Source organism: Acanthaster planci, linkage group LG15 (genome assembly GCF_054643075.1).
Source record: "Acanthaster planci isolate LZ-2023a linkage group LG15, COTS_SCS, whole genome shotgun sequence".
Lineage (NCBI taxonomy): Eukaryota > Metazoa > Echinodermata > Asteroidea > Valvatida > Acanthasteridae > Acanthaster > Acanthaster planci.
Window position 1 is genome coordinate 1,775,842 of NC_141791.1, and position 23,521 is coordinate 1,799,362.

The following is a 23,521-nucleotide window of genomic DNA, read 5'->3' on the forward strand; positions in this document are numbered from 1 at the left end:
TTGTAAGTTGTCAGACAAATGTTTATTGAAGACTAAATAATAATGTAAACATTTCCATTTCTATGCTGTGCCCGTTTGCTTTCTGCAGCTGAAGAATTAAAGGTTAATTTAAAACTTTTTTATACGAACAAAATTAGAGAAAAATGCACATAACTTACTGTTCAACAAAACCAGGTCCTTTCAAACTTCACTTTATGGAATATTTCTACACACCTACTATTGTTTGTCAATTTGTTGGTATCACTGCTAGTACAGTTCATTTTTTCACAACCTGAAATGCCCTGAATTTTACACGTGTCTGCCGATGGCAGCTTTTTTTGTTTTGTTTTGTTTTTTCTTTTCCACATCGCCGTCATGGTGCTGCATTATTTCTAAACGTCTGTGTCATTGCTGCTGTGTTTGCTGCAGGTAAAGTCTTGCTTTGGAGTCTCACAATTTTAGTGGAGGAACCATGGCAGTTTTTAAAACTTGTGCCACATTGTCAATGTATCTTTGCTGTTGACGTTGTCAACATCTGTTGCTGTGTTCACCAGCACCCAGTCGTTCAGGATGCCGTTCAACTACAGCAGTTTCTGCGGCCGCTGCTGTTGCTGCATGACCATTGGCATTGTTGCTCGCTGCAGCACTGGCGAGACCAAAGAGCTGTCCTTAACAGCATTTCAGCGCTTTTTTTTCCTCTTGCAGCAACAAAACTGCAGCAGTCTCTCAGAGTCACTGCTGCTGACTACCCGCTCCTCTCTTCCACAGCGGAGGGGGGGGGCGGTTTCTCCGGCCCTCAGTACCTGTGCTGATGCTGCTGGTGCTGTTGGCTGTATGACCCGCTGTTACTCTGTACAGTGTTGGACGTGTACATCATCCCCTGCTGTTGTTTGGAGGTTGCCGTGCCACTGGTCTGCGTGGTTCCGCTTTGCTGATAGCCCGGCATCATGTGCTTCTGTTGGGGGGGGGCGTGTAAAGAGAAAATGGACTGAAGCAGTATTCCACCTTCTGATCCATGGAGTATTCACCTTCTGATCCATGGAGTATTGCCCTGGTGTTCTATCTGCTGAAATAACCTTGTTGATCATCTACTCATTTGTCCACATTTTTTCAATTTATCTGTGAATATTTTTGCCTTTTTCAAGAATTGTAGCCCTGAAACCCTAGACCATCGATCGAATCATTTTAAGTTTAATAATATCTTGACAGTTTTTCTTGCTAGTAGAGATGAAAAGTGTCCATATTATGTGTGCAATTTATCAGTACTATAATAACTTTCTGCAAGTCTTTATGGCTCATCTTTTGATGCTTTGATATGTGTGTTAAGTTTTGAAGTTTCTTAACAGACACCAAAAAACACTACAATACAAAAATGGAACCAAAACACAAAACATAGGACAGGTGCAGGGACAGACAATTCAGATACGATTTCAAGTTTTCACATTCAACAATTTTTTTTCACAAAAACACCTGGTTCCCCTGCTGCTCACCTTTACCTGTTGTGCCTGGTAGTCATTCTGCATCATCCCACCGCCCGGTGCCCCACCTTGGCTGGACGCCGAGGCTGCCACCCGCATCCGTTTGGCCCCCTGGGCGTGGCTTGACGAACCACCCGTCTGGAAAAAGAGGGGAAAAAAGGTAAAATTCATTAGGTGTTTCATCCAACCGTTTGTGCAAACTCTCAACACAAGTGCTTTAGATAAGTTCTACTTAACTGGTCAACACCATCCATAAATCAGTGAAGAAACTAACTAGTTGAGAACTGGTTAATGTTTGACACTAGTTAAGATTAGTTTTCACTGGTGAATGTGCAAGTAAACACTTGTTGATTCTTGTACACATTGGTCAAAGCTGGTTAACAAAGGCCAGCATTGGATCAAATCAGTTGAATGTAGTTGATAGCAATTAAACCAGATTGTTGTAGACCAATATTGGTCAAAATTCTTCCAAAAATGTAAAAACAGGTTTAACTGACACTAGATGGTTTTAACAAATTACAACACAGATTTTTGTTTCCAAATTTTCTATAAATACAACTTCCTTAAAAAAACATTTTTGCCCATATTTGTATTGCCAATTCTTTTCTTGGCTGTAAAGCTAGTCAAATACTGAATTTGGCATGAAATGATGGCTTTTTTGTCTGCATAATGTGTGTTTTTTTCTGTCCAGGAATTCTACTTAGGGTTAGAAAGCGAAACAATGCCACCTACACTGCGTGCCTGACTAGCTGCCTGCTGGGCTAGGCGCATGCGATGATGCGTCTGCAAATGACTAGATGATCCAGCCTGGGTTGTCATGACGACGGATGGCAGCGATACATACAGCCGCACACCAGCCCACACACATGCACAGCATGCAGCCAGCAAATGACAACGTGCACGGCACAGCGAGGGAAGGAAGGAGTCCAATTGGACAGGCAAGGTCAAGCAGAGTGTGTTCCAATTTCCACATGATTTGGAAGAGGGGAGCGGGCACACCAAGCACAGGGATGCAAACACAGAAGCAACAAAAACCGAAGAGGAAGCAGCGGGGGAGAGGAAATAAAAGCAAAATAAAACAAAATGTAAGCATGCTTTGAAAAGGAACGGTACCACGCTTTCTGGGTAACATTTGACCATGCCACCACTGTCTACAGACTGGTGAGGAGTCTAGCTTTTCCCTACCAACGACCTTGGCTTCAACCCAGCAACAGGCCAATGGTTGCCCATCTTTGCAAGAGGACACATTACCAGACCAGTCACCACAAGAATATCATCTTCAATACCTCAAGTCAAACCAGTTATGCAATACCATGGTTGATTGGATGTTTCATTCTGAAATACTCTCACGTTTGATTGGTCAATATCTGGTATTTTAATGCGTCAATTTTGCATGAACTATTTGCAGCCTGTGGTTGGAATCACCTGACAATCACGTCTCCAAAGTAAGTGCCACTAAGTTGAACATGCAACTATAAAAGCATGTCTTCCATCATATGATTCCGTGAAATCTTGTGCTAGACAATGGGGAATGACTAGTATTCTCCTTGTAGCAAAACCATCAAATTGTGATCAAGATTTTATCAAGTTTTGGCAATGAAAGCAACAAAGCTTGTTTGGTTTACACATGAATATTACGCTCTTACCAACCAGTTTGGTTGTGGGTTTTTTGGGGGAGTCCAGCAATTATTTACAGCTAATAATAGTTTGGGTTTTGTTTGTTTTTTTTTCAAGTAAAGTGGCCGCCATTTCTGCTTTGCACACCTGGTGTATCCAACAAAATCAACCCACCTTACTGGTGTCCGATTTGTCTTCGTTTTCTTCATCTGTTAAGAATTCCCGCTTGGGGTAGGGAATAGGTTTGCCGTCAAACACGCTATTGAGCAAAATGATCAGTAAACAGAATCCTTTAAAACCGTGCAGAAGTTGAGGATTGTTTACAACAAGATATTACAAGAACAGGAACCTTTTTTGTTCAAACGGGAAAAACTGTCCTCCCGGTCACATGATACTCCTATAATTATGCAATCAAGTTATTTCCATGCCAACGTATGCTCTAGGAGCACACAGGGAAAAGACGATCATGTCAACATCCTTCAGTAAACCCAAGTTGTGGGATTTTTTACTCACTCTGCTGTTGGTAAAGGCTCTTCAGTGAAGTAGGGATCCTCCATCGACTGCTTGGCCGTCATGCGTTTGGTTGGATCCATCGTTAATAGTTTAGATAGCTTGATAGAAAGCGTGAACAGTACATTATCTGTAAGCCAATCATGGCTACTTGAGAAATTGTACCACGATTAATCAATGGAGAATTCATTGAAATTTACAATTCTTGTAACATCCCTGTAGATCCTAATTAGGCCAACCAGCACCACTGGCATGCCTAGAAACTGATCTGGTAGCTATCTAGCGGTAGCGCTGCACTCACACATGCACTCTGCAGCTTGACGAACAAGTGCATTTAGTAAATCACGCCACCCTATTGGTCGAAGAGGCATGTAATGTGCGCTGACCACCTGTCCATAATCGTTGTGGCACCGCAGTAATGGAATTACACCATACATGCATTGTGAGAAATGTAGATCCCCTCTGCACTGCAGCTAGTTGCTATCAATAATTTCAACTGTCTAAGTTATTTAACTCAGAAGGTTTGACATTTTTATCCTTGTACAATATTACTCAGTCTTAACACAGCAACATACCGGCAACTTCTGATACTGTATGGAGGATGTGGCCATAAATCATTGCTGTGCAAAAAAGATTCCTTCCAACTGCTGAATCTTCTCTCATAACAAATAATTTCAAGCAAGAGGTACTGCTTCTTTTGTCCGCCGCACTGAATTTCTATTTCTTCTTTGTTTTTCAAAGACTTACCAACTGGAAAGCTCTACAGTCCGGTTTGATTTTGTGCTTCTCCATGTACTTGACAAGACAGCAGTTTGTATAACTTCAATGAAAAATAGAGGCAGTGAAAAATTACAATAAAAAATATGGTCTAAAAACAGTAAACACATCATTGACAAAATCAAAATTAGATTTGACTATTGGGAGAAAAAATTGACATGAATGCTTTAAGAATCACTTAAGAATGACAACACTATCCTTGAATGTGATGTGTTTCACTGTGAGTCTAGTTCCCAACCACCACATACCTTGATCGTCTGAAGTCCTTGAGCAAGGTCGGGTACTCCGGCATTTTCTTGATGTCTTCCCAATCTTTTTCTAAAACAAAAAACCCAAAATTAAAACGTCGACTCTTATTAATACAAACTCAACCGGACCTGGGCGTAGTACTCATCTTGTCAGAATTTTGTATTTATTGGAACACTGGTCCCATTCTTTGTGCACATTAACGCTAACCCCCCAAGGGTTGCTGGCCCTAACCTTCCCCATTCACACAAAGTTAAACACCCATATGGGACTTTGTGCACAGAGGCTGTTGGACTTTGTTTTTCTGAGGTATGCCAAACCCAATGCAAAAGCCAGCTGTTATGGGCCTACCAGACCTACTCCCCACAGAATGAAACACTTTACTACTGTTTAATTCTGTGTGGTTGGGAAGGTTAGGGTTTAGCAGTCGGGACAAGACTCTGTTTGCTGTAACCTGAAATTATATTAACAGTGTTTGTACGAACGAGAATTCACTGTAATCACACTGTCTACATGAAACATTCTAACTCAGAAGGAGCTGTGCTATTTTTAGAATGAGTATCAGGACTCGCTCAGAGTTACAGGGGGAAACTTTTAGCAGTGAGAATGACGGATCTATCTAGCTGGTTCTCAAGGTAGGGTGATGCAGTCGGTGCTTCATGTCCATATTACCTTGAGGAAATCCCATGACGTTGAAGATTCTGTCCAGCTGGTCATGATGGTAGGGGTTGCTGGTCTTGATGTCCTCTTGTCGGCAGTGGAAAATGGGTTCAGAGGTCAAGAGCTCGGCAAAGATGCAGCCGATGGCCCATATATCTATGGGTCACCAAAACAGAGAAAAGGGTCAAGGAAGAAGTGTCAGTAGTACAAGGTGTATTTCAGAAAAATTGATAATTCTAGAAAATTTGGGCTACACCATGAGATCAATCTGTTGTGCTAGTCTGTTTGGCGGCTTACCTATTGCTTTGGTGTAGTGTCTCGCCCCTAAGAGCAGCTCAGGCGCTCGGTACCAGAAGGTGACCACTACGGGGTCAAGATCAGCCAGGGGCTTAAGAGGAGAGTTGAACAGCCTGGCAAAACCCATGTCAGCTGGGAAAGGAAACCGATAACACTCTTAGATTAACACATCTGCAAAAACATGGCTGCCGGAGTAAGTAGCACAAAATAAGAGGATGTATGACGACAGACAACGCATTCTGCAGCATTTCATGTGCATCTTGCTTATGTTATCTCTAATGGAATAGAGTTTGAGACAACAGGTTTTCGCAGGGGAAAAATATAGTTCTGTCCTGTCTGGCAGGGAAACGTACTCACCTATCTTGACCCGACCCCGTTCCGAACACTCTCCCATGACTAAAATGTTGGCTGGCTTCTGTGAAACCAAGTGAAAGAAACCACACAAACGATGCTTCTTACAAACGTCATTCATTCAATCAGTTTTACGCAACCGCTTGCTTATGCTTTGCTCAAGTTGAGTTTATTGACCTTTAACCTTTGAACTTACCAAGTCCCTGTGAAGCACCCAGTTGGAATGTAGATAGTGAATGCCATCTAGGATCTGATAGAGCAGTGACTTGACCATAGAGGGCGGTACAGACGCTGGACCCTTCTTGTTTGCCTTATTGGCTCTATGATGCTTTATGATGTGCTGATGAAGAACGAGAAAAAATATGAAGATCTCTGCAACTATTGAGATGAGTATTGTAATAAAATAATGCTCTCCAGTTGGACAGTTTTTGGTTAAACTAAATAAATAGATGATGCCATATTGTTCGGGGCAAATAAAAATTTCTTAATATACATATTTTCCTATGTTGTTTTATACATTTAAGAGAATCTTGAACAACATTTTAATTAAGTTAAGTTGTCTGGTGTCCCCAGCTTACCCATAGATCGTGCTCTGAGAATTCAAAGAGGAGCCATACTTTTCTGTCGGCATGTGACAGGAACACTTTACGTAGACTGATCACGTTGGGATGCTTCAGCTCTCTTAGCAGCTACAAAGACACGAACAATTTACAATTAAAAGAATCAGCACAAACCAATAAATAATTTATGGACATTTCACAAACCTTTTTTCCGTTAAAATGACCCAACTACTCACAGCGACTTCCCGACATGCCGACATAGATATCCCAGTCCCCTCAATTTGTTTTAGGGCATATTCCTTCTTTGGATTTCCCTTCTTCGTTGTAGCTTTGTAGACATGTCCGTAGGTTCCCCGTCCCACTTTGCACCCCTCGTAGTCAAACAGGTCCTCTACTTTCTCCCGCATGCTGGCCGTGCGCATCTTGAACTCGTAATCCATGGCTACGACCGGTCGTCTCTGTTCAACCTGTGAACTGAAAAAGGAAAAGTAACCTTGTTTGCAGCATACACCATTCCACCATGTCCACAGTTTATTTGTCCAATATTTCCCCACACTTTTGGAAATGTTCCTCAGTCCCAAATTCAGATGTCTTTTTATATCCTTTCGGTTACCATCACGCAGCTTAAGTTGTAGTGCCTAGTGGTACAAATTCTCTCCACACCATGACCGTAGTAACAGGCAGGCCTACATGTAACAGTTCTTTAACCCCAGAACTTTGAGGTTCATTGCCCGCCGCTTTCGTGGGAATGTGGAGGATGAAAAACCCCACAGTTCTGGGGATAATTTTGTGGTGCCACTGTTGACGCATGACAGTGGACATTGGTGGAGGGGCTCATTTTCCTAAAATCTAAAGCTTTTGAGGATTTATATGAATTTGGTTTGGTTAATCAGTTAATCAGTAATGTGTCTGATCTGATCTCCAAAATGGTCTCCAACACCCAGCTATGCAAGCTCAGATAGATCAGGTCATGTCAGGTTCGTGAACATGCCAAGATTGATGTTCATAACGTTAGGACTAGTACTTAGGGGGCCTAGGCCCTATGTGCAAATCCCCTTCACTTTAGAACAATCACAATAAACCAAAGCTATAAATGATAGCTAATCTTTTCCTTTTCTCTTTATTGTTAACATTTTTGCCACAAATCCTCAAAAATTCGGAATCCATGCTCAGTCTAAAGTGTGAACTGTTCTTACCAGAAACAGCAAGCAGTCTTACTCTGACGATCGCATTTATATTTCACTGCACTGTGCTCGTCGATATTGGTGGCGCTGTTGCAAAGTCGAGAATCAGCGCGTTTACTTAATTGATGCACGAAATGGGACGAAAGAAATGAGGGCTGGCATGGCAGTCTGTACGTACGTGTAGCATTGCTAACCCTACGCATGCGCATTAATGACTTTAGAATTTCCCTGCGAGTTTGTGTACAAGTCAATGGTGTAGCACTTTTTGGCTACAGATTTCCACCCCTGACCTTTCCTTTCCCACCATGTAGCACTGTGTAGCAGTGAGTTTGTGCACAAGTCAATGGTGTAGCACTTTTTTTGCTACAGATTGCCATGCCCAGGCTTATCTGCTACCATTCGTTTTTGCTTGTGCGTCCGGTCGGCGGCAAAGGATTGGTCTAGTCCCTAGGTACCATTATAACCATATGGGCGCAGTGTTCCAATTCAAGGAAAACTCTCCGCCAGGCGGAGGCGCACAAAATGTACCCCCCAGAGATTATTTCAAAAGGAGGGGTCTGTTTGGGCAAAGAAATGGTGGGATTGTGTCAGTATGGCCCAGGATCATCTCTGTTGATTCAGGGGCACCCATCTGTGGGCAAAGCAGACAAAAATGGGATTGAAAATTAGTCAGAAGAGCCCTAGGAAGGTGAGGGATGTCATTTGAAAAATGGCAGCTGGGAAGGCTTGGCAACGTTCACTTTTTGGGGGGTGAAATTGTTTTGGGCGGATAATTAAAAAATTCATGAGTTAACCTACTAAAAATTTAAAATCAAATGAAATCTGAAGGACCAAACAACACATTGTTTTTTGTTTGAGAGGCCTCAGAGACTTCAGTTGCTTGCCATGGGGCTCCAAACTTGGTTGATTTTACACTCTTTTCACTGGAGCTTGACTTGGTTCAGTCATGGAGGAGTCCCCTCCTTCCTCCATGGTTCAGTGCACCCATATTGCGTGTCTAAGTCCAAGCCTATGAAGGTAACTGAAATTTCATAGGCTTGTAACGTAGCACGACATGCCTGCGAGATTCGTTTGTCCCATTTCGTGCCATGAACAGAGAGACGCCCCCCCTGCCTTTGTGTCGGTCACTGTTATACTGGTATCACAGGAATTCTTTTCAAACATCAAGGGGTGTGTTAAGTGACAATAGCCTGGAGTGTTGGGATTGGACTTGTTAGGGGTACACTTCTGTCCCAATTCGTGCCTGGAATAAATTTTTTTTTTACATAACGAGTGCAGTCAGCAGACTTGAATAAAGGCTATTAGAGCATAAAAAGCAAATTTTTTTCTTCGTCCCATTCAGTTTAATACAGCGCGTACAATGCATCCCTCATTTATTTTGTCACGAAGCAAATATAAATGCTCATTTACTGTAAATAGGTTTTGATGTATCCACTTTTTTTAGACTATAGACGCAGTTACAAAAATCCATAGAAGAGCCATAAAATGTCAAAATAAGTCTAAATTCTAAATATTTCACTCAAGTCAAGGGGAAACGCCGCGCCGGCGCGAAGACTAGTCTCCTTTCAAGACTGGCAGAGTGACCATTATACCGTGTAATTATGCAGCCTGCCCGCACCCTGGCTGGTATTCAGCGGGACTGTGTATGTACATGTACGCACCATCACTTTCGGTAAGCTTGCCAGAACTCGGCAGCTAGCGCCACGCGCGCACGGGTACCGGATACCGGTACGCTAGAGGTGTACAGTTGTCCGCGGTGCTGATGTTGTCGGCGCGACAGGGCATTTGACCGCCAAATCCCTTTCTGAACGGTTTCGCTACACCCGAAAGTAATTTTCATTCGATTTGAAGGAACCCACTGTGAGTTTGTGATATTCTCTTGTCTTTTTTTAATGGGAATACATTAATTGGGATTCTGTCTTCCGGGTTTATTGCCATCGCACAAGGACAGATAATAAAATAGGCTTAGGTCCACATCATGATGTCAGTGTCAATGACTGCTACATGATTACATCCATTATGACCATATTGGGGGTTGTAATGTATACTTGGGGACCCCCCAGTTTTTTGACATTTTAATCTTGCAAAACTGTTAGGTCCCCCCCCCAAAAAAAAGAAAGGCAACACTCTCTTTATTGCGCTGACCCAAATTTTGGAAATTTCAAATTCTGAAATTGTGAGAAAATGTGACCTTTTTACTGTACTGATAAACTAACCATGTAAATTTGAATCTACCGTGTGTCATGTGTTCAAACACAGTTTTCCCTCAATATTTCCCTCAAAACCCTACCCTTTTTTGACAACATTCACCCTACAGTTATTGAGCATGATGTCACAGTCTAGTCATCTAGGCCTACCCCAACGTCAATTCAAAAGTTAAAATGTAACTCTCCCTTCTATTATAGGAACAGGATCTCAAAATTTATAATCCCCCTATAACTTGGTCTTATCCCTACCATGGAGGAAGGCCCCTTCTCCCTCCATGTCCCTAATAGGCCTAGTATAAGAGTGATTTTGCACAATAGCATAAAGGCATCATGGAAGAAAAAAGGGGCAAACACGTACAACTATCGAATACAGGGCAACTTGGTTTGGACTTCGGACTTAGAGTTTGTTCCTCCATCTCCATTCATTTTGCGTTGCTTATTTCTCAAAGAGAAATTCAACATCATAGCCACATAGCCACCAACCAGGTACTCGATTCGACTTCTTCCCAGAGTCACTCCCATTCAATTATACATGGTAGCCAGTGATTCTAGGGGGTGGCCCAGTATTCTATAGTTACTCCCCCCCCCGAACTGTGGGGTAGTACGTCCATCCCGCTCCCACGAACTGCGCAGAAAACAAGCCTTTTTTGTGGAGGAAAACCCCTGAGGAATAAGTCTGGGTAAAACCCACGGAGTCAGGCAGGGACTGAAAACCCAATCCACATGTGGACCGGGCTGGGAATTGAACCCGGGACCACAGAAGTGGAAGGCGAGGAAAGAACTACCTTGCCTACCCGACTACCCATAGAAATGCTGCTCCATTCCCCCAAGAGGTCTACATTTATATATGGTAGACATACCCTTGTACTTTGTACCCCCCGAAAAAGGGGGCCAAAACCATGCCGATTTTCAATAAAAGGTGCAAATATATTTCTTGATCAGTGTCCAAGAGTCATGCTGTTCACGTGTACTTGTGAAGATGAGCCACAACCAAATGGCTGACTACGGCTGCGATTAATACACAAGACATGGCAATTGGCTGCAGCCACTTTATACGTATGTGTGTGTAATTCTTAGCCACAACTGGACTGATTGGTTAAAATGGCAGTTGGCTGTGGCAGGCTGAGGGTCACAGTGACCAGTCACAGGGCTCCACATTATTTATGCCCAAGTAGCCCAAGCAACAGCTGTTGGATCTGAGAGCATGTGAGTATGCCATTGCAGTGTGAACAACGTCTGTGAACAAGTGCCATCTCATACGTGGCTTGTAGCGATCTTCTTTGGTTTGGGCCCCCCCTTTTTGTACAAAGTACGAAGGAATGTAAGCTACAATACGTGGAACTCTTGGGGGAATGGAGCAGCATTTCACCACGAAGTCCCTGTTTGTGTCCTGTTAAATATCATGTAAAGGCTACGGTGAAAAACCTTAAAAGGTTTGTATTCATGGTTTATATCTTGCCCCCAGCAGTTCACCACGGCGTTGAACACTTTCCCTGTTGAGCGGATTCCACCTAGCATGCACAGATGGAGTTTCCTGGGGTGGGTTCCGAGGGGTGCCAGCTGACACACTACGAGGGCACCGAGAAACTCCTGGAAATTTGGTTTGAGCCCCTCCGCCACTGCAACGGTGACATACAAAGCCAAGGCACCCCCGACCTGAAGGTCATTCCCAGGTCAGAGGTCATGCTCACTTCTTTTTTTTTACACATACAAGCCAGAAGAAGATAAAGATCACATCAGACTCCAGCTTTGTTTTGAGAATTCTGCAGAAGAAAGCCCACTTACAAAACCGTTCACTACCTTTGGCAGATTTCTTCCTATGCTTAGAAATTCAGTAGGATAGTTATTAGATTTATTCCATGGAATATTGCGGCTTTTCCAAATTGTCTGTTTTCTTTATTTCTTCACTCTGTTCAAAAACAACATCTTTCACAACTTCTTTGGCGAGAAATGCTCACTTCTGTTTTTCCCCCAACACAGAACTTGCCTAACTGAGCTTCTTACCTTAGTTCATTGTGAAATCGTGAGTGAAAAGTGCCGAGATGAACATCACGCATATGTGCTCAGGTAAGTCAATGACTCTTGAAACACTGGTTCACGCATATACATGTGTGCAGTTTGTGTTAAAAAGTTGGATTGATTGTATGTGGTCGGTCTTTTTTTTTAATCCTCTTTCAGCGAGAGCAGCATGTTTCTCTCCAAGGAGCGGTTCATCTTGAAGACGTGTGGTACAACCACCCTACTAAATGCCATCGAACCCTTCATAGCATTGGCCAAACAGTACTGTGGCTTCAAAGTCAAGGTTTGATCATTTTGATCTGGTTTTGAGTTTGTCAAAACTGGCTTAGTCACTTTTATTGTGGTAGGATAGTTTGTCATCTACTTGGTGTTTGGGGTATGACTTGATTGTTTTTGTCTTCAGTAAACTGTAGGGAAATCCGCAGCCAGGCTATTGGGCCCCTCTTGGGCTTAGACTGTGTTTTAATATGTAATATGAACACCTGTTGAAGATTGTGAGGATTAAATTTCTGAAATTTTGGAAAAAAGTATCAAAAGTTTAAAATTTTTAAATTCTGATAACTTGATTGTTATTCTAAATTATTTAGTTTTCGTAAGTGATAGTCTCACTAGCGGACTGACGGTTAAACGGCGGAATTCTACGTTGGTTACTTAGTTACGTTTGAGCATAGACCAATTTTGTTGGATCCTTCTTTAGGATGTCTTCTATTCCCGCAAGAATTTCTTTCGTCCAGAGCTGCAGGCCGTCCCCCACCGCAACTTCCAGGACGAGGTCACGTACCTGGACACACTCTTTGACAGTAAGTCTTGGGTTTCCATGGAAAGTAGTCCCAGACCAAGGGAGCAATTTCACCGCCAGAAATTTGCCAAGCAGACAAATAATTTGCTAAGAAGAAACAGGGTACCAGCCGATACCCATGGATGTTTGTTGCCATAGGCATGTTACCAGCAGATATACTTTCCTAGTAATTCTGTCAAGTAGCTAATTAAAATTGTTCATCTCGTGTTAAATGAAAGCATTTAAAAAGTGGCGAGGGTAAACCGTGACATTATGACAGCCACGCTTGGTATTCTTTCTTTTGCTAGGTGGAGCTGCCTACATGCTGGGTAGAGTCAATGGGGATTGCTGGTAGGTATTGCATAACAAATATGATAAGTCTCTCTTATGTGGGAAGGGCTGGTACCAAAATGATTGTGTCTCTTGGTCTAAGCTTTGATAGCAGAGATAAAAAGATGTGGTGGCGTGACAATAGCATAAGCCCCCCCAAAAATCCCAGAATAGTGACGCCTCCTTTTTCTTGATTCTCTTTTAACTTGATGGTAGGACCCCGCAAGTTTTTTTGGGGGGAGGGGGGAATTTTGGAAAAATGTGAAATCGGAAATAAAGATACAGTGTGTATGTTGTAGTTTGAATGTTGTGCTGAATGGTCCAACAGACTATGCTTGCAATTAGTGCCCTTTAGAAAGTCGGCCAACTCACTTCATGTCAAACACATGCCATCAGGTCGCTCTTGCTGGTGGAATTTTTAACTAGTTGTCACATAGCTACAGTCTGAATCAGTACATTTTAAAAGGTACCAACAAATCTACCTACCTACCTTGATTCAAAAGCAGTGCACTAGGAAGCAGAACTAGTTTGTTTTTTTTTGGGGGGGGGAGGGTATGCTTATGTATGTTGTTTTATCCCTCGTATCAGATAACGATAATAACTGTTCACATATTACCAAATATGAGTATTGCTAAACTCTTGTTCTATTTGTTTATGATATGAAGGCATCTGTACACCCTAGACACCTGTATCGGCCAGAGCCTACCTGACCAGACCCTGGAGATATCCTTTTCAATTCTGGGTTGTGCCTCCTGAACTTTTTTTTTGGTGGTACCATTCCAGCCTGAATATTTGGCTGTTGATGTAAATAACTCATGCATTGTTCAGACTGGAGTTTTTTTTTTTTGCCTTTAACGACAGCTGCATGACAGAATGTGTCACTGAACTTTTTTTCCAAAGGTTACGTCACCGATCCATAAAAAAAGTCATTAATAATGGATTTTTTGGCTTAAAATGTTTGAAAATTGCTGCTCTTCAGTTAGCTGTGAAATGAATGTGATCTGTACGCCATGGCATGCAGAACGTCATTCCGTTTTAACAAACTGTTATGATGATGACCCTTGACCCTACGCAATTACATCTTGATGACCCAGCTTGACCCCAGTGTCATGCAGCACTTCAAAGACAACACAGGACGGAAGGCCGCAGATGTTACCAAGGTTTGTTATAGTATAACAAAAAGAAATAAATGCCTGTGAGTTTTGTTTTTGTTTTCTAAATCTAGGTATTCTTCAATACCCTAAAGACACTAAATTTGCCTGTGGGTATTAAAACTGTTTTTCCTTGACTCAAGATGGTAGGATTCAAAGCGCAGATTTTGACCTACCGCATGGCGCAGAGTAGCTTTTTAAGATGGAAGCCTTCTAAAGAATCCAGACCGAGTAATATGTGTTGACAGAGAACTCAATTTGTGCATTCTAATGACCTTGATTGTCTGGAAACAGATACCTTGACTACAGGTTAATATACATGAGATATGCAAAGGAGATAAACCCAGCCAGATGGACAGATTAACTTGCAAGATAATTTTCATATAATTTGCACTTGCATAAGGCAAAAAAAAAGGGTTTATCACTGTATGGCATGAGATTGGAAAATTGAGGGCACTTTGTCTAATTCTGGTTCAGTGTGAAGCACTTGTAGATTTAACTGACGAGCAATAGTAAGAGAGGTTGGGATGGCACATGGTTTCAAATAAAATGAGCGACACTTGAAAGGGTGGTAATTAGTTGCGTGCATAAATAAGTCCAGGGCACCCTTTTGCACCACATGCATATTTCAGTAGATACATTTTTTCTTTATTTCCAGTTTCAGATTTCCATACCCCTCCACCCAAAAATGTTATAAGGTCACACCGTCAAAATAGCGTAGGGCCCAGAAAGAGGAAGCCAAACAAATGACTTTTGGCCTTAGCCATACCATGGTAATACCGCATGGATCAGACAGAATCTAATCCACAAGCTTTTTAAATGTCAGTACGTATATGCCTTTTTTTATTGAACCAAATTCTTTTTCATGTAAATGAAGCAGCAGATGAGGCGTTTGAACTATAAAATACTGAATAGCAAAAGTGCAGTAACCACTCCCTCGTACATCGTAACTTCCTCTCTGCAGGAATACGTCCAAAGCAAATAGAAGTTTTTAGCAAGCCTCAGTTGATGTAGCATTGTACAGTTTTGTTTCTACTCCAGTATTAACACTCTGGACAACTTGATGGGAATCTCTCGGAGCCCAAATCGAACACTGCATTGTTAACCAGTTTGATGTCGAGGCACTTTGAAGCTGTAGTTTTAAACCTGTTAAAACACCAGGCATGGTGTAAATATTCCCTTTGATTCACAAGATAGTCATCTTAATGCTGTTTTTGTTGCATTTGTGTGATTTGGTTTCTGTCTAGGCATCTGGAATAGCAGACCTTTTGCCTAACTGTCAGATTGATGACTTCCTCTTTGAACCCTGCGGCTATTCCATGAACGGACTGCTGCCCAAGGTGAGGATTTACACCACCTCATGAAACAGTCCAACAAAGTCCCAACACTTGAATTATCATTGGAAATTTGTATACAGTGAAAGCAGGGTTGGCTGATATAAAATCACCTTGATATAAATCGAATGAATTTTTTAAAATAATCATTTATTTAAATCGACATATTTAATGTTTGGGGGAGAAAAAGGCAAAAATGTTTAAAACATTTGAATTCTTTTTTGCTGATTGGAAATGTTTGCAGGTTTTGCATATTTTTAACAACAAATCCCCCCTCTGTGAGCCTTCCAGTTCCTACTAGTATTAACGAAGTATGAATGCACATGTTACACACAGCCTGGGTTGACAAGATTTGATTTGTTCAATTCAATTCACTTGTTTTGATTTAAGTCAGCTTTAGGGATTCTCTAAGTGAATTTGATGCGAAGGATTTATTGTCATGACTTAATTTGACTTCATTTGAATTGCCCACTTTAGAGTTTGACATGTTAAAGTGTCAGTGAACAGTGTACATCTACCTTTTATGTACAGGTGCACAGGTATTTTATTGAGATTAGAAACTACGGTCATTGTGCAGTGTAACTGGAACCACTAAATACCTCTTAATAAAGTGATTTTTAATCAAGTCGTTGCTCTGTGGAGCTGGATCACAAACAAAACAAGACTGCCTTTTTCACACAGAGTAAGGTAAAATACTGGCATCTTGTACCTTCACATGTAGCATGCAAAATAAATACATGTACACATTGTTCATGGCAAGTTTCCCAGTCATTAGTCATTTGATGCAAGTGTAAGTACCCTGTTCATAAATTCTTGTGAACTTTAGTTTTGTCAAAACTTAGAGTTCGGTTTAAAAACCTGGTATGCACTTTATCCTTGATTCATGCACTTGTCTCTGAAGCAAGTGTCTTCTCTGAGGGTGCATGTACCCGGTAGGTGTTATACTGCATGCATTTCACCAAGACTGAGACATGGTGGTTTGTAAATTTAAAACAAATTACTTGATTTAAATTTCTTAATTTAAATCCAAATTTGTTTGATTTTGTAACCAAACAAATAAATTTAAAAACTGTTACACGTGCAGTTAATTTGCTTGCTTTTGAATAGACAATTGAGTTAACTTTTCTCTTTTTTTATAAAATAAAAAAAATCTGATTTAGATTTTAAAATCTGATTTAAATAAGAAAATCTAATTTTTATTTATTAACCCTAACCCCCTAGGCCTTTTTACTAGGAACCATCCTGAATCCTCCATAATCCTGCCATTTTCAACATGAAAAAATTGCATTCAGCCCAAATTCTCCCAAATTTCTTGAAAGTGTAATTTGGAGGTTTACTTAACTGCCCGAATCCTTGAAAATCCTTCGGCAATTCCTGTCATTATGTTGAGGCATTGTGAATGGCACTCTTGAGCTGTGCAGTTGATTCAAAAGAAATATCTGGCTGAATTTGTGCTTGACTAAGCACAAACAATGCGTGCCATCCTTCGAATCAGCCATGCACTTTTGCCATACATCCTGAATCCTCCAAATTCCTCCACTTTGCAGAAAAGGATTTGGGAGGGTTAGGATTAAAGAACAATTCACCCTGAGTGAAAGAAGTCGATGTGAATGATTTGTTTTGTTTTTGTTGCAGGACGGCTACATGACCATCCACATCACTCCCGAGGAGGAATACTCCTACGTCAGCTTTGAGACCAACATCGAACTGGTGAGCTATCGAATCACTTGAGGTCGTGGTGGTGACTTTGAGGTCATGGTGGTGTAATTGATCTCCTCACCACCCTCCTAAGACCAACCACCACAAAAGCTCTCAATTTCTGTGAAGGTGTACAGCATTGGGGATTTTGCATCTCTTGCATTATAGTAAGGCAGCTTAAGTAAGGGGTGTTCACATTTTAGTCCCTGGTTCGAATCTTACTGTGCCCCGATGTTATTGCTAAGTGAGGCCAAATTCATGGTAAGTTTCTTCTTCCCTCCAGGAGGACTATGGTGACTTGGTGAACAAGATCCTGACGACATTCAACCCTGGAAAGTGCGTCATGACTCTGTTTGCTAGTAAGGTAAGAGGAGTTTGTCAGGGGCATCGCCAGGATTTTTTCCAGGTGGGTGACGGACCACTTTTTTGGGGGGGGGGGGGGAATTGGGGAGGGAGGAAGCATTCATCAGCTACGAAGTTGTAAACCATTTACAGTTTCAGGGAGTTCATTTATCGGTTGTGTTTGGAGGGGAAATATCCCCATTGCGACACCCATGCATGTGACTAGTCTGCCCTCCCTGTTGAGCATTGAATCTTGACTGTCAATGAACGTAAAGTGGGAACCAGCTGAATTTAACTGCTGTTCATTTTGGCCTTGTTCTGAAGCTGTTCCGCCCATCCTTGATCGTGAATCCTTTTCTGTCAATTGTGCGGCAATCCAATATTTTTAACCCTTTCTGTTTTGTTTGTTTTTGTTTTCAGGCGGCCAAATGTGGCACAAGCTTCAAAGCCCTCAGTGAGACTTTCCTGGACAAGTACCGTCGCCGTGACCGGCAGTTCTCGCAGTTCCAGAGCTATGACCTGACATTCGCGACATACATCCGCGACAAACAGGTGTGAAGTACTGCTACATTACCCTTTCAGCAAGGTGGAATGAGATGGCCAAGAAGCGCTATGTGTATATTTTTAACTTTACTTTACTTACTTTAAGTAAGTAAAGTAATTTAAGTAATGAAAAGGGAATGAAGGGTTGTTAGCACTCTAATGAAGTAACTTTGGTCACGATATGTCGTTAGTGCATATTAATTTCACGTTAAGAAAATGTAATAATTGCCAAGCACTTGTGAATTTGATCACTTGCTGATGGTTGATGGGTGGTAAACTAAGTTTCTAAAATGGGTGGTTGACTCCACTGTCATGCCATCAGTACAGTCGAACCTCGTTGGGTAAGAAGTCGTTCCGACTTAATTACCTTGTTAATTATCTTGTTCTAACAGGAACCCTGTATTAGCAGGAATGAAAAACAAAAGAGTGGGACCTAAAAAAGTCCTTGTTACAAGCGGAATCTTGTATAAACAGACCTCTTATTAAGGAGGTTCGACTGCATCTGAGAAAGGTGCAGGTATTACACAGCTTGGGCGTGATTTAGGCATAATTTGTGAATTAAAAATGTAAATAAAATGCTTACGATTCTGGGTATGGCTTTATTCATTCTTTCCTGTTGTAGATGGGAGTACTCTTTGGGATGCCTAAAATGTTCACTTTCCAAATGGAAGGACTTTGAAAATGCACAATCAGAGTATTAATGTGCATTTTTCTTTTTCTGTTTTTTCACATTTATTAAAGTGTGGCTAAATTTTGTTGGTTTGCTTTGAAAGTAGTTGCAGTTCTACAAATTGTGCGCCAGCGATTGGAGAAGGCTGCCAAGTCTGATTACAATCTGTCATTCCCAGGTCATCTGTGTTGAAGAATCAGGCATGCAACTTTTCCTCAGATCAGCTGATTTCCTGACTTTTCACTTCATGCTCATGCCATTGAAAATTGAAAAACACTACAAAGTCTTGTAAAGATTGAAATTTCCTTGTTGTGTTGTCGGTCCAAGTCGCATGCCTGAAGAATTTGTTTCACTGTGATATTCATCAGTATGTAATTACTGAGATTGTACAACTCTTGGGGCTTCAAAGTTGTTGACACTCTGCCCTGAGTTGAAGTGCACCTCTCAACGCTGCCCAAGTGAAGACGACATTCAAACATACATTGGCCATGCTCGCTCTTGGCATCCTGTACTAAACGCACATAAACCTACGCACACAAGCGGCGAGTTCCCACCAAACGGCCATTATTGCTTTGTAAACCATGCCCTCTTAGTTCTGCCAAGAGCTAACTGCATGTTAATAGCCTATATTTGTTTTGTTTTTTTACTTTAAAGTTGTATATCTCGGATTTGAAAAAAAAAATGAATTGTGTTGAAATAAATTGGTGTACTGTTATGGTCCTGGGGCATCCATTGTAGATGTTTTGAATCAAAGCCTGTGGTTTTTGTGTTGTTTCCAGAGTTCCGCAATGCACGTCCTGATACAAATTTTATTGGTTACAAAGCAAAACCATTTTATTTCAGGATAAACAAAATGAAAAATTAAATTCAGCACCTATATGATCTACAAACTAGAAAATAAAACTATTTAACATGTCTGATATGGCAAGCACACATTTCTGAATAGCAACACTCAAAGTACTGAATACAACATATCTAGAATCTGGACTTACAGCTTCACAGGACAACTCACTTTTGAAAAACATCACTCATTCTTTCATAAAGATCACCAGTGAACATGGACAACACACATCAAACAGACAAAGGGGGAAAGTAATTTACATTCAGATGGTCGCAAGACTGACCACATAATGCAGGTGGTATTTCTCCAGTTGTCCACAATATAAGGTCCAAATTTCTTGCATCTGAAAATTGCAGATGTCTTCAGCTTAAAAATCTTGGTTAAATAAACACACAGAAAGCACAAGTTGAATAATAAATACAATTATACTTTTCTACTGAATTTGATCTCTCAATAAATTAGTTTTCTCAAATTATCCGGCCCCTCTTGCAGTGAGTGGTGTCTGAAGTCGGGCAGTGGCTGATAATTGGGAAGGAACACAATTGGTCTTGTTCTCAAAATGCTATCAACCTCTGACCTGCAAATATCTTTGCCATTGTTCACAGTTTATCAGCCTGTCTTATAAATGGACCGACCCAGGAAATGATAAAATCTTGGCACCCCAGCGAAGCACACGTCATTACATATTAAATGCCTACTCGGCTATTGAATGAGTTTAGTTTTCACTCTTTGCAAAAATAATGCATGTTAATTGAGTGGACCAGTTTTTAAACGCATGTTTTGCTTATAAACCTCTTTAAAAAGTTCAGCAGTTGTTGGACATATACACACAAAGTCCATCTAAAATTGACTAATTCAACATTGACTAGATCTTGACAAATGAGTTTCCTAATGATGTTTCTGAGCTGAAGGCTTGCACAGCCCAATACAAATGACTGGAAAGAGTAAATAACACCTCCAAAAATATCGACAATTAACTGTATTCAAACTTGAGTTTGTGAAACTGTAAAAAGTTGAAGTGATTGAGTGAGAAAGAAAACGAAAAGCCGTGAGAAAAGGTCCAGTCGTTTTACAATGTTCCTTCAGCCAAATATTCCAGTCGGTCATATGTAATTACATGTAGAAAACTCTAGTTCATGTGTTTTAGAGGAATAAAAATTCAAAGGGCTGCCCTTCTGCAAAGAATTAAAATTGAACATGATCATTCTTTATAAATATAAAATATGGCAAGTCAATTTACTTCAGTTGTTTACAATGATGTGCTTGGGAAACTTCCCAAAAATTTTAAGAAAGTTAGCCAAATTTTAGATGGTCTGAAATCCTGGATTCTTGTATTGACTACTGAAGCCTAAAGTGTTTTTTCATTCCACATTTTCTGCGTTTAAAGTTCTCTACACTCCAGTTATTTTCCGAAGTTCGTTATTGCCTGCCATTTTTTTTCTAACCACATGTTCGTGATAACGGGCTATTTTTGCTGGGAGAAAACAGTTTTCAAAATACCAGCAATGAAACCTCTGTAATTGAACTCTTGCCATCACAACTTGGCAGTGGTAAATTATACTACGTCAAATGAGTAGGCTCCTCGTGTTTTAAACCATTCAGCCTGTTAATTGACTACATGTCATAGCACCACTGGATGATGTAAGGCTTTCTTAAACTAGAGAATACAATGCTGATGTCGACCAATTTGCATTTGAATGCACGTCTCAAGGACTTGATATCTGCCCAAGATGATGGTGCCTACAACATAACATGTACATGGACATCATTCAGAGCAACTAAGTTACTCAGCAGAACCACATTCAACTAGGATGTTTTTCTACTGAAGAAAAACATTGATAGTGCATTTTTGTTTGTTCCATGTCAATTCAAATGAACTGACTTTACCGAAATGCTCAATTTTTACAATTACAATTGAGACTTATCTATCTTTTGGGGTAAACATGGTTTTGCTTGACCCAGCACACTAAAAATCAACTCATTAAATTAAACACAACAGCTGTTGTGAAGTCCAAAATTTGGGCTACTTTCTTATCCTGTGTGGCTGAGTATCTCAAGCTTGATAAGGCCATGTTTCGGTTGCTATGGCAGAGTTGTTTAAATTAACTGTCCTTCCACTTTGAAGACGACCACTGGCAGTCTGTTAGATTTTCAGAAAGGCCTCCAACTTTTCATCGTCAACAGCATCCTGAAATTCCTCAAAGCCCTGTGTGAACAAATCAGCAAGTGAGAAATGCACCGAGAGGAAAATGTTCTCTAAAACATGGGTGTGATTGAGGTATACAGAACAAAGAGCTGTGCAAAGGCCCTGTAATTTGGTCTTCAGGCATCATGGCAGCCCAGAAAGGAGACAACTGGGAAGACAGTGTATGTTGGAAAGTACGGTCTACAACAGTGAGACCAAACAATTGCTGCAGACGCATGTGGGAGGGGGGTGCTATGGACACTCAGGAGAGCCAAGAATCAGCACATTATGGGTACACACTGGTTTCACGAGTGTGAATGCAGGGAGTGAATGAGGTCAGTTTTCATCAAAATGTGCACAAAAACACTGCATCTCTATGAGAGAGGAATGGATCCGAGTATGGACGCAAAATGAAAATAGGGCCACAGTTACAGACAATTGTACAACTAAATGTTGTTCTATGGGAACGTTACGGAAACTCAACGGCAGATAGACTTTCCACAAGTCAAATCAAAAGATATTCAAAAGGAATTCTGACCAAGACATTCCTTCATCAGCATTCTTGTTTGATTTGACTTGTGATGCACCAGACTGCTACTTTCATAAGGGCAAGCTCGTAAACATTGCTTACTCCTAAGTAGGTGTCGTCGTTGCACAGTTGAGGAGGCAAGCCCTTGGGGTCTCCCATCAGTTCCCTCATTCTCTCCTTGGCCGTCTCATCATGAGCAATGTCAATGCTCTCGTACTCGTACTTCTTGGAAGACAGAATCATCTCAATCCTCTGCTGGTGCTTCTTGATCTGTATGGAATTTCAAAGCAAAAGTAAACAACAGTCAGTAAGCCTTGTCAGAAAGAAACTGAACCTTCTTTACACCCAGACATGTAGGCCAGACGCTTGGCGGGGGCTAGAAATCGTGCACGAATCTATGATAGTGGCTGTTGAAGTTTCCTTAGAGTTCTGGGTGATGAAAAGCCAGTTCTTGGACACATTGAATAGAACAACCGCATACATATGTTACGCCCCAACTATAACATCAGTCCCAAATATAGTTGGGACCGTCCAAACTACAGCACAGAGGTCCAGTGTGCATGTGCCAAAGTCATATTGTTTACAACGTCCTGTCATAGATGAAGTGCCATATTTAGATGAACTATGTCAAGTGCGAGATTTGTAAACCTGGATAAGGTTGAGAAATTTTCTATAGAAATTGGTCAAAAATAGTTGAGCCAGCCAAACTGCAACACTGCAATTAGGACTGTCCCAAATATAGTTGTCACAAATTACGTTATAGTTGGGGCGTAACACATACGAAGACCATGGACACGATGGATGGAGAGAAATTCCTTCGCTATCCTTTACAATGCAAACATGGCATAGCAAGCTGAGATACTAACTCCCAGGTTGGAGGTTATACTCGAAAAGTAGAATTTGATGACCATGGTGAGGACTAGTATGCGTTGCTTGGGGAAAAACAGTTGTAGAGAGCGCCCGACAGTCTACCGAAGTATTTACAAAACACGCCTCGTCTGCCTTCCAAGATTCTGCAGTCCAGGTCCGGTCTTAATACATAATTTATGCAGGGTGCAAAGGCTAGGCTCGCTTGTGCAGACATGTACATCGGGAGATGCACGTGCGCCCTCTGTTGGCGCTTGAAAATTTTATTAGGGTTCTTCAAAGGTCGCATACAAAGTTCCCGTCCTTTATTTGTAAGCAGTAACCCACAACCCAACGACACAGATATTCTAAATTTTCAAATATTGACT

At 41.2% G+C, this 23,521-nt stretch overlaps 3 protein-coding genes across 7 annotated transcripts; 1 reads left to right on the plus strand and 2 right to left on the minus strand.

The window, feature by feature from the left end:
* Positions 1–8,074, minus strand: LOC110974483 (cyclin-dependent kinase 8-like). 4 transcript variants are annotated; one of them, XM_087146626.1, is made up of 14 exons: positions 7,672–8,074; positions 6,712–6,949; positions 6,494–6,604; positions 6,112–6,255; positions 5,922–5,979; positions 5,565–5,696; positions 5,280–5,423; positions 4,610–4,679; positions 4,332–4,404; positions 3,588–3,685; positions 3,249–3,333; positions 2,190–2,264; positions 1,476–1,595; positions 1–934 (listed from the first exon to the last, which is right to left on the minus strand). In XM_087146626.1, the coding sequence occupies exons 1-14, from the start codon at positions 7,866–7,868 to the stop codon at positions 776–778; spliced, it is 1,704 nt and encodes a 567-aa protein (XP_087002752.1). In that variant the 5' UTR covers positions 7,869–8,074; the 3' UTR covers positions 1–775. The 4 variants fall into 4 exon arrangements, with proteins under 4 accessions (XP_087002752.1, XP_087002751.1, XP_087002754.1 ...); XM_087146625.1 differs by having other exon boundaries at positions 1,470–1,595; positions 7,672–8,073; XM_087146628.1 differs by lacking the exon at positions 2,190–2,264 and having other exon boundaries at positions 7,672–8,073.
* Positions 8,075–9,338: 1,264 nt separating this feature from the next.
* Positions 9,339–19,468, plus strand: LOC147796582 (S-adenosylmethionine decarboxylase proenzyme-like). Of its 2 annotated transcripts, none has more exons than XM_087146760.1 (12): positions 9,339–9,519; positions 11,332–11,539; positions 11,847–11,933; positions 12,045–12,168; positions 12,583–12,685; positions 12,972–13,014; positions 13,659–13,716; positions 14,073–14,153; positions 15,392–15,484; positions 17,114–17,188; positions 17,460–17,540; positions 17,939–19,468. In XM_087146760.1, exons 2-12 carry the CDS (start codon positions 11,391–11,393, stop codon positions 18,074–18,076), a joined length of 1,032 nt encoding a protein of 343 aa, XP_087002886.1. In that variant the 5' UTR covers positions 9,339–9,519; positions 11,332–11,390; the 3' UTR covers positions 18,077–19,468. The 2 variants fall into 2 exon arrangements, with proteins under 2 accessions (XP_087002886.1, XP_087002885.1); XM_087146759.1 differs by having other exon boundaries at positions 9,340–9,519; positions 11,335–11,539.
* A 70-nt stretch (positions 19,469–19,538) lies between these two features.
* Positions 19,539–23,331, minus strand: LOC147796583 (SH3 domain-binding glutamic acid-rich-like protein 3). The gene is made up of 3 exons (XM_087146761.1): positions 23,153–23,331; positions 22,389–22,556; positions 19,539–21,778 (listed from the first exon to the last, which is right to left on the minus strand). The coding sequence occupies exons 1-3, from the start codon at positions 23,195–23,197 to the stop codon at positions 21,716–21,718; spliced, it is 276 nt and encodes a 91-aa protein (XP_087002887.1). The 5' UTR covers positions 23,198–23,331; the 3' UTR covers positions 19,539–21,715.
* Positions 23,332–23,521: the final 190 nt, after the last annotated feature.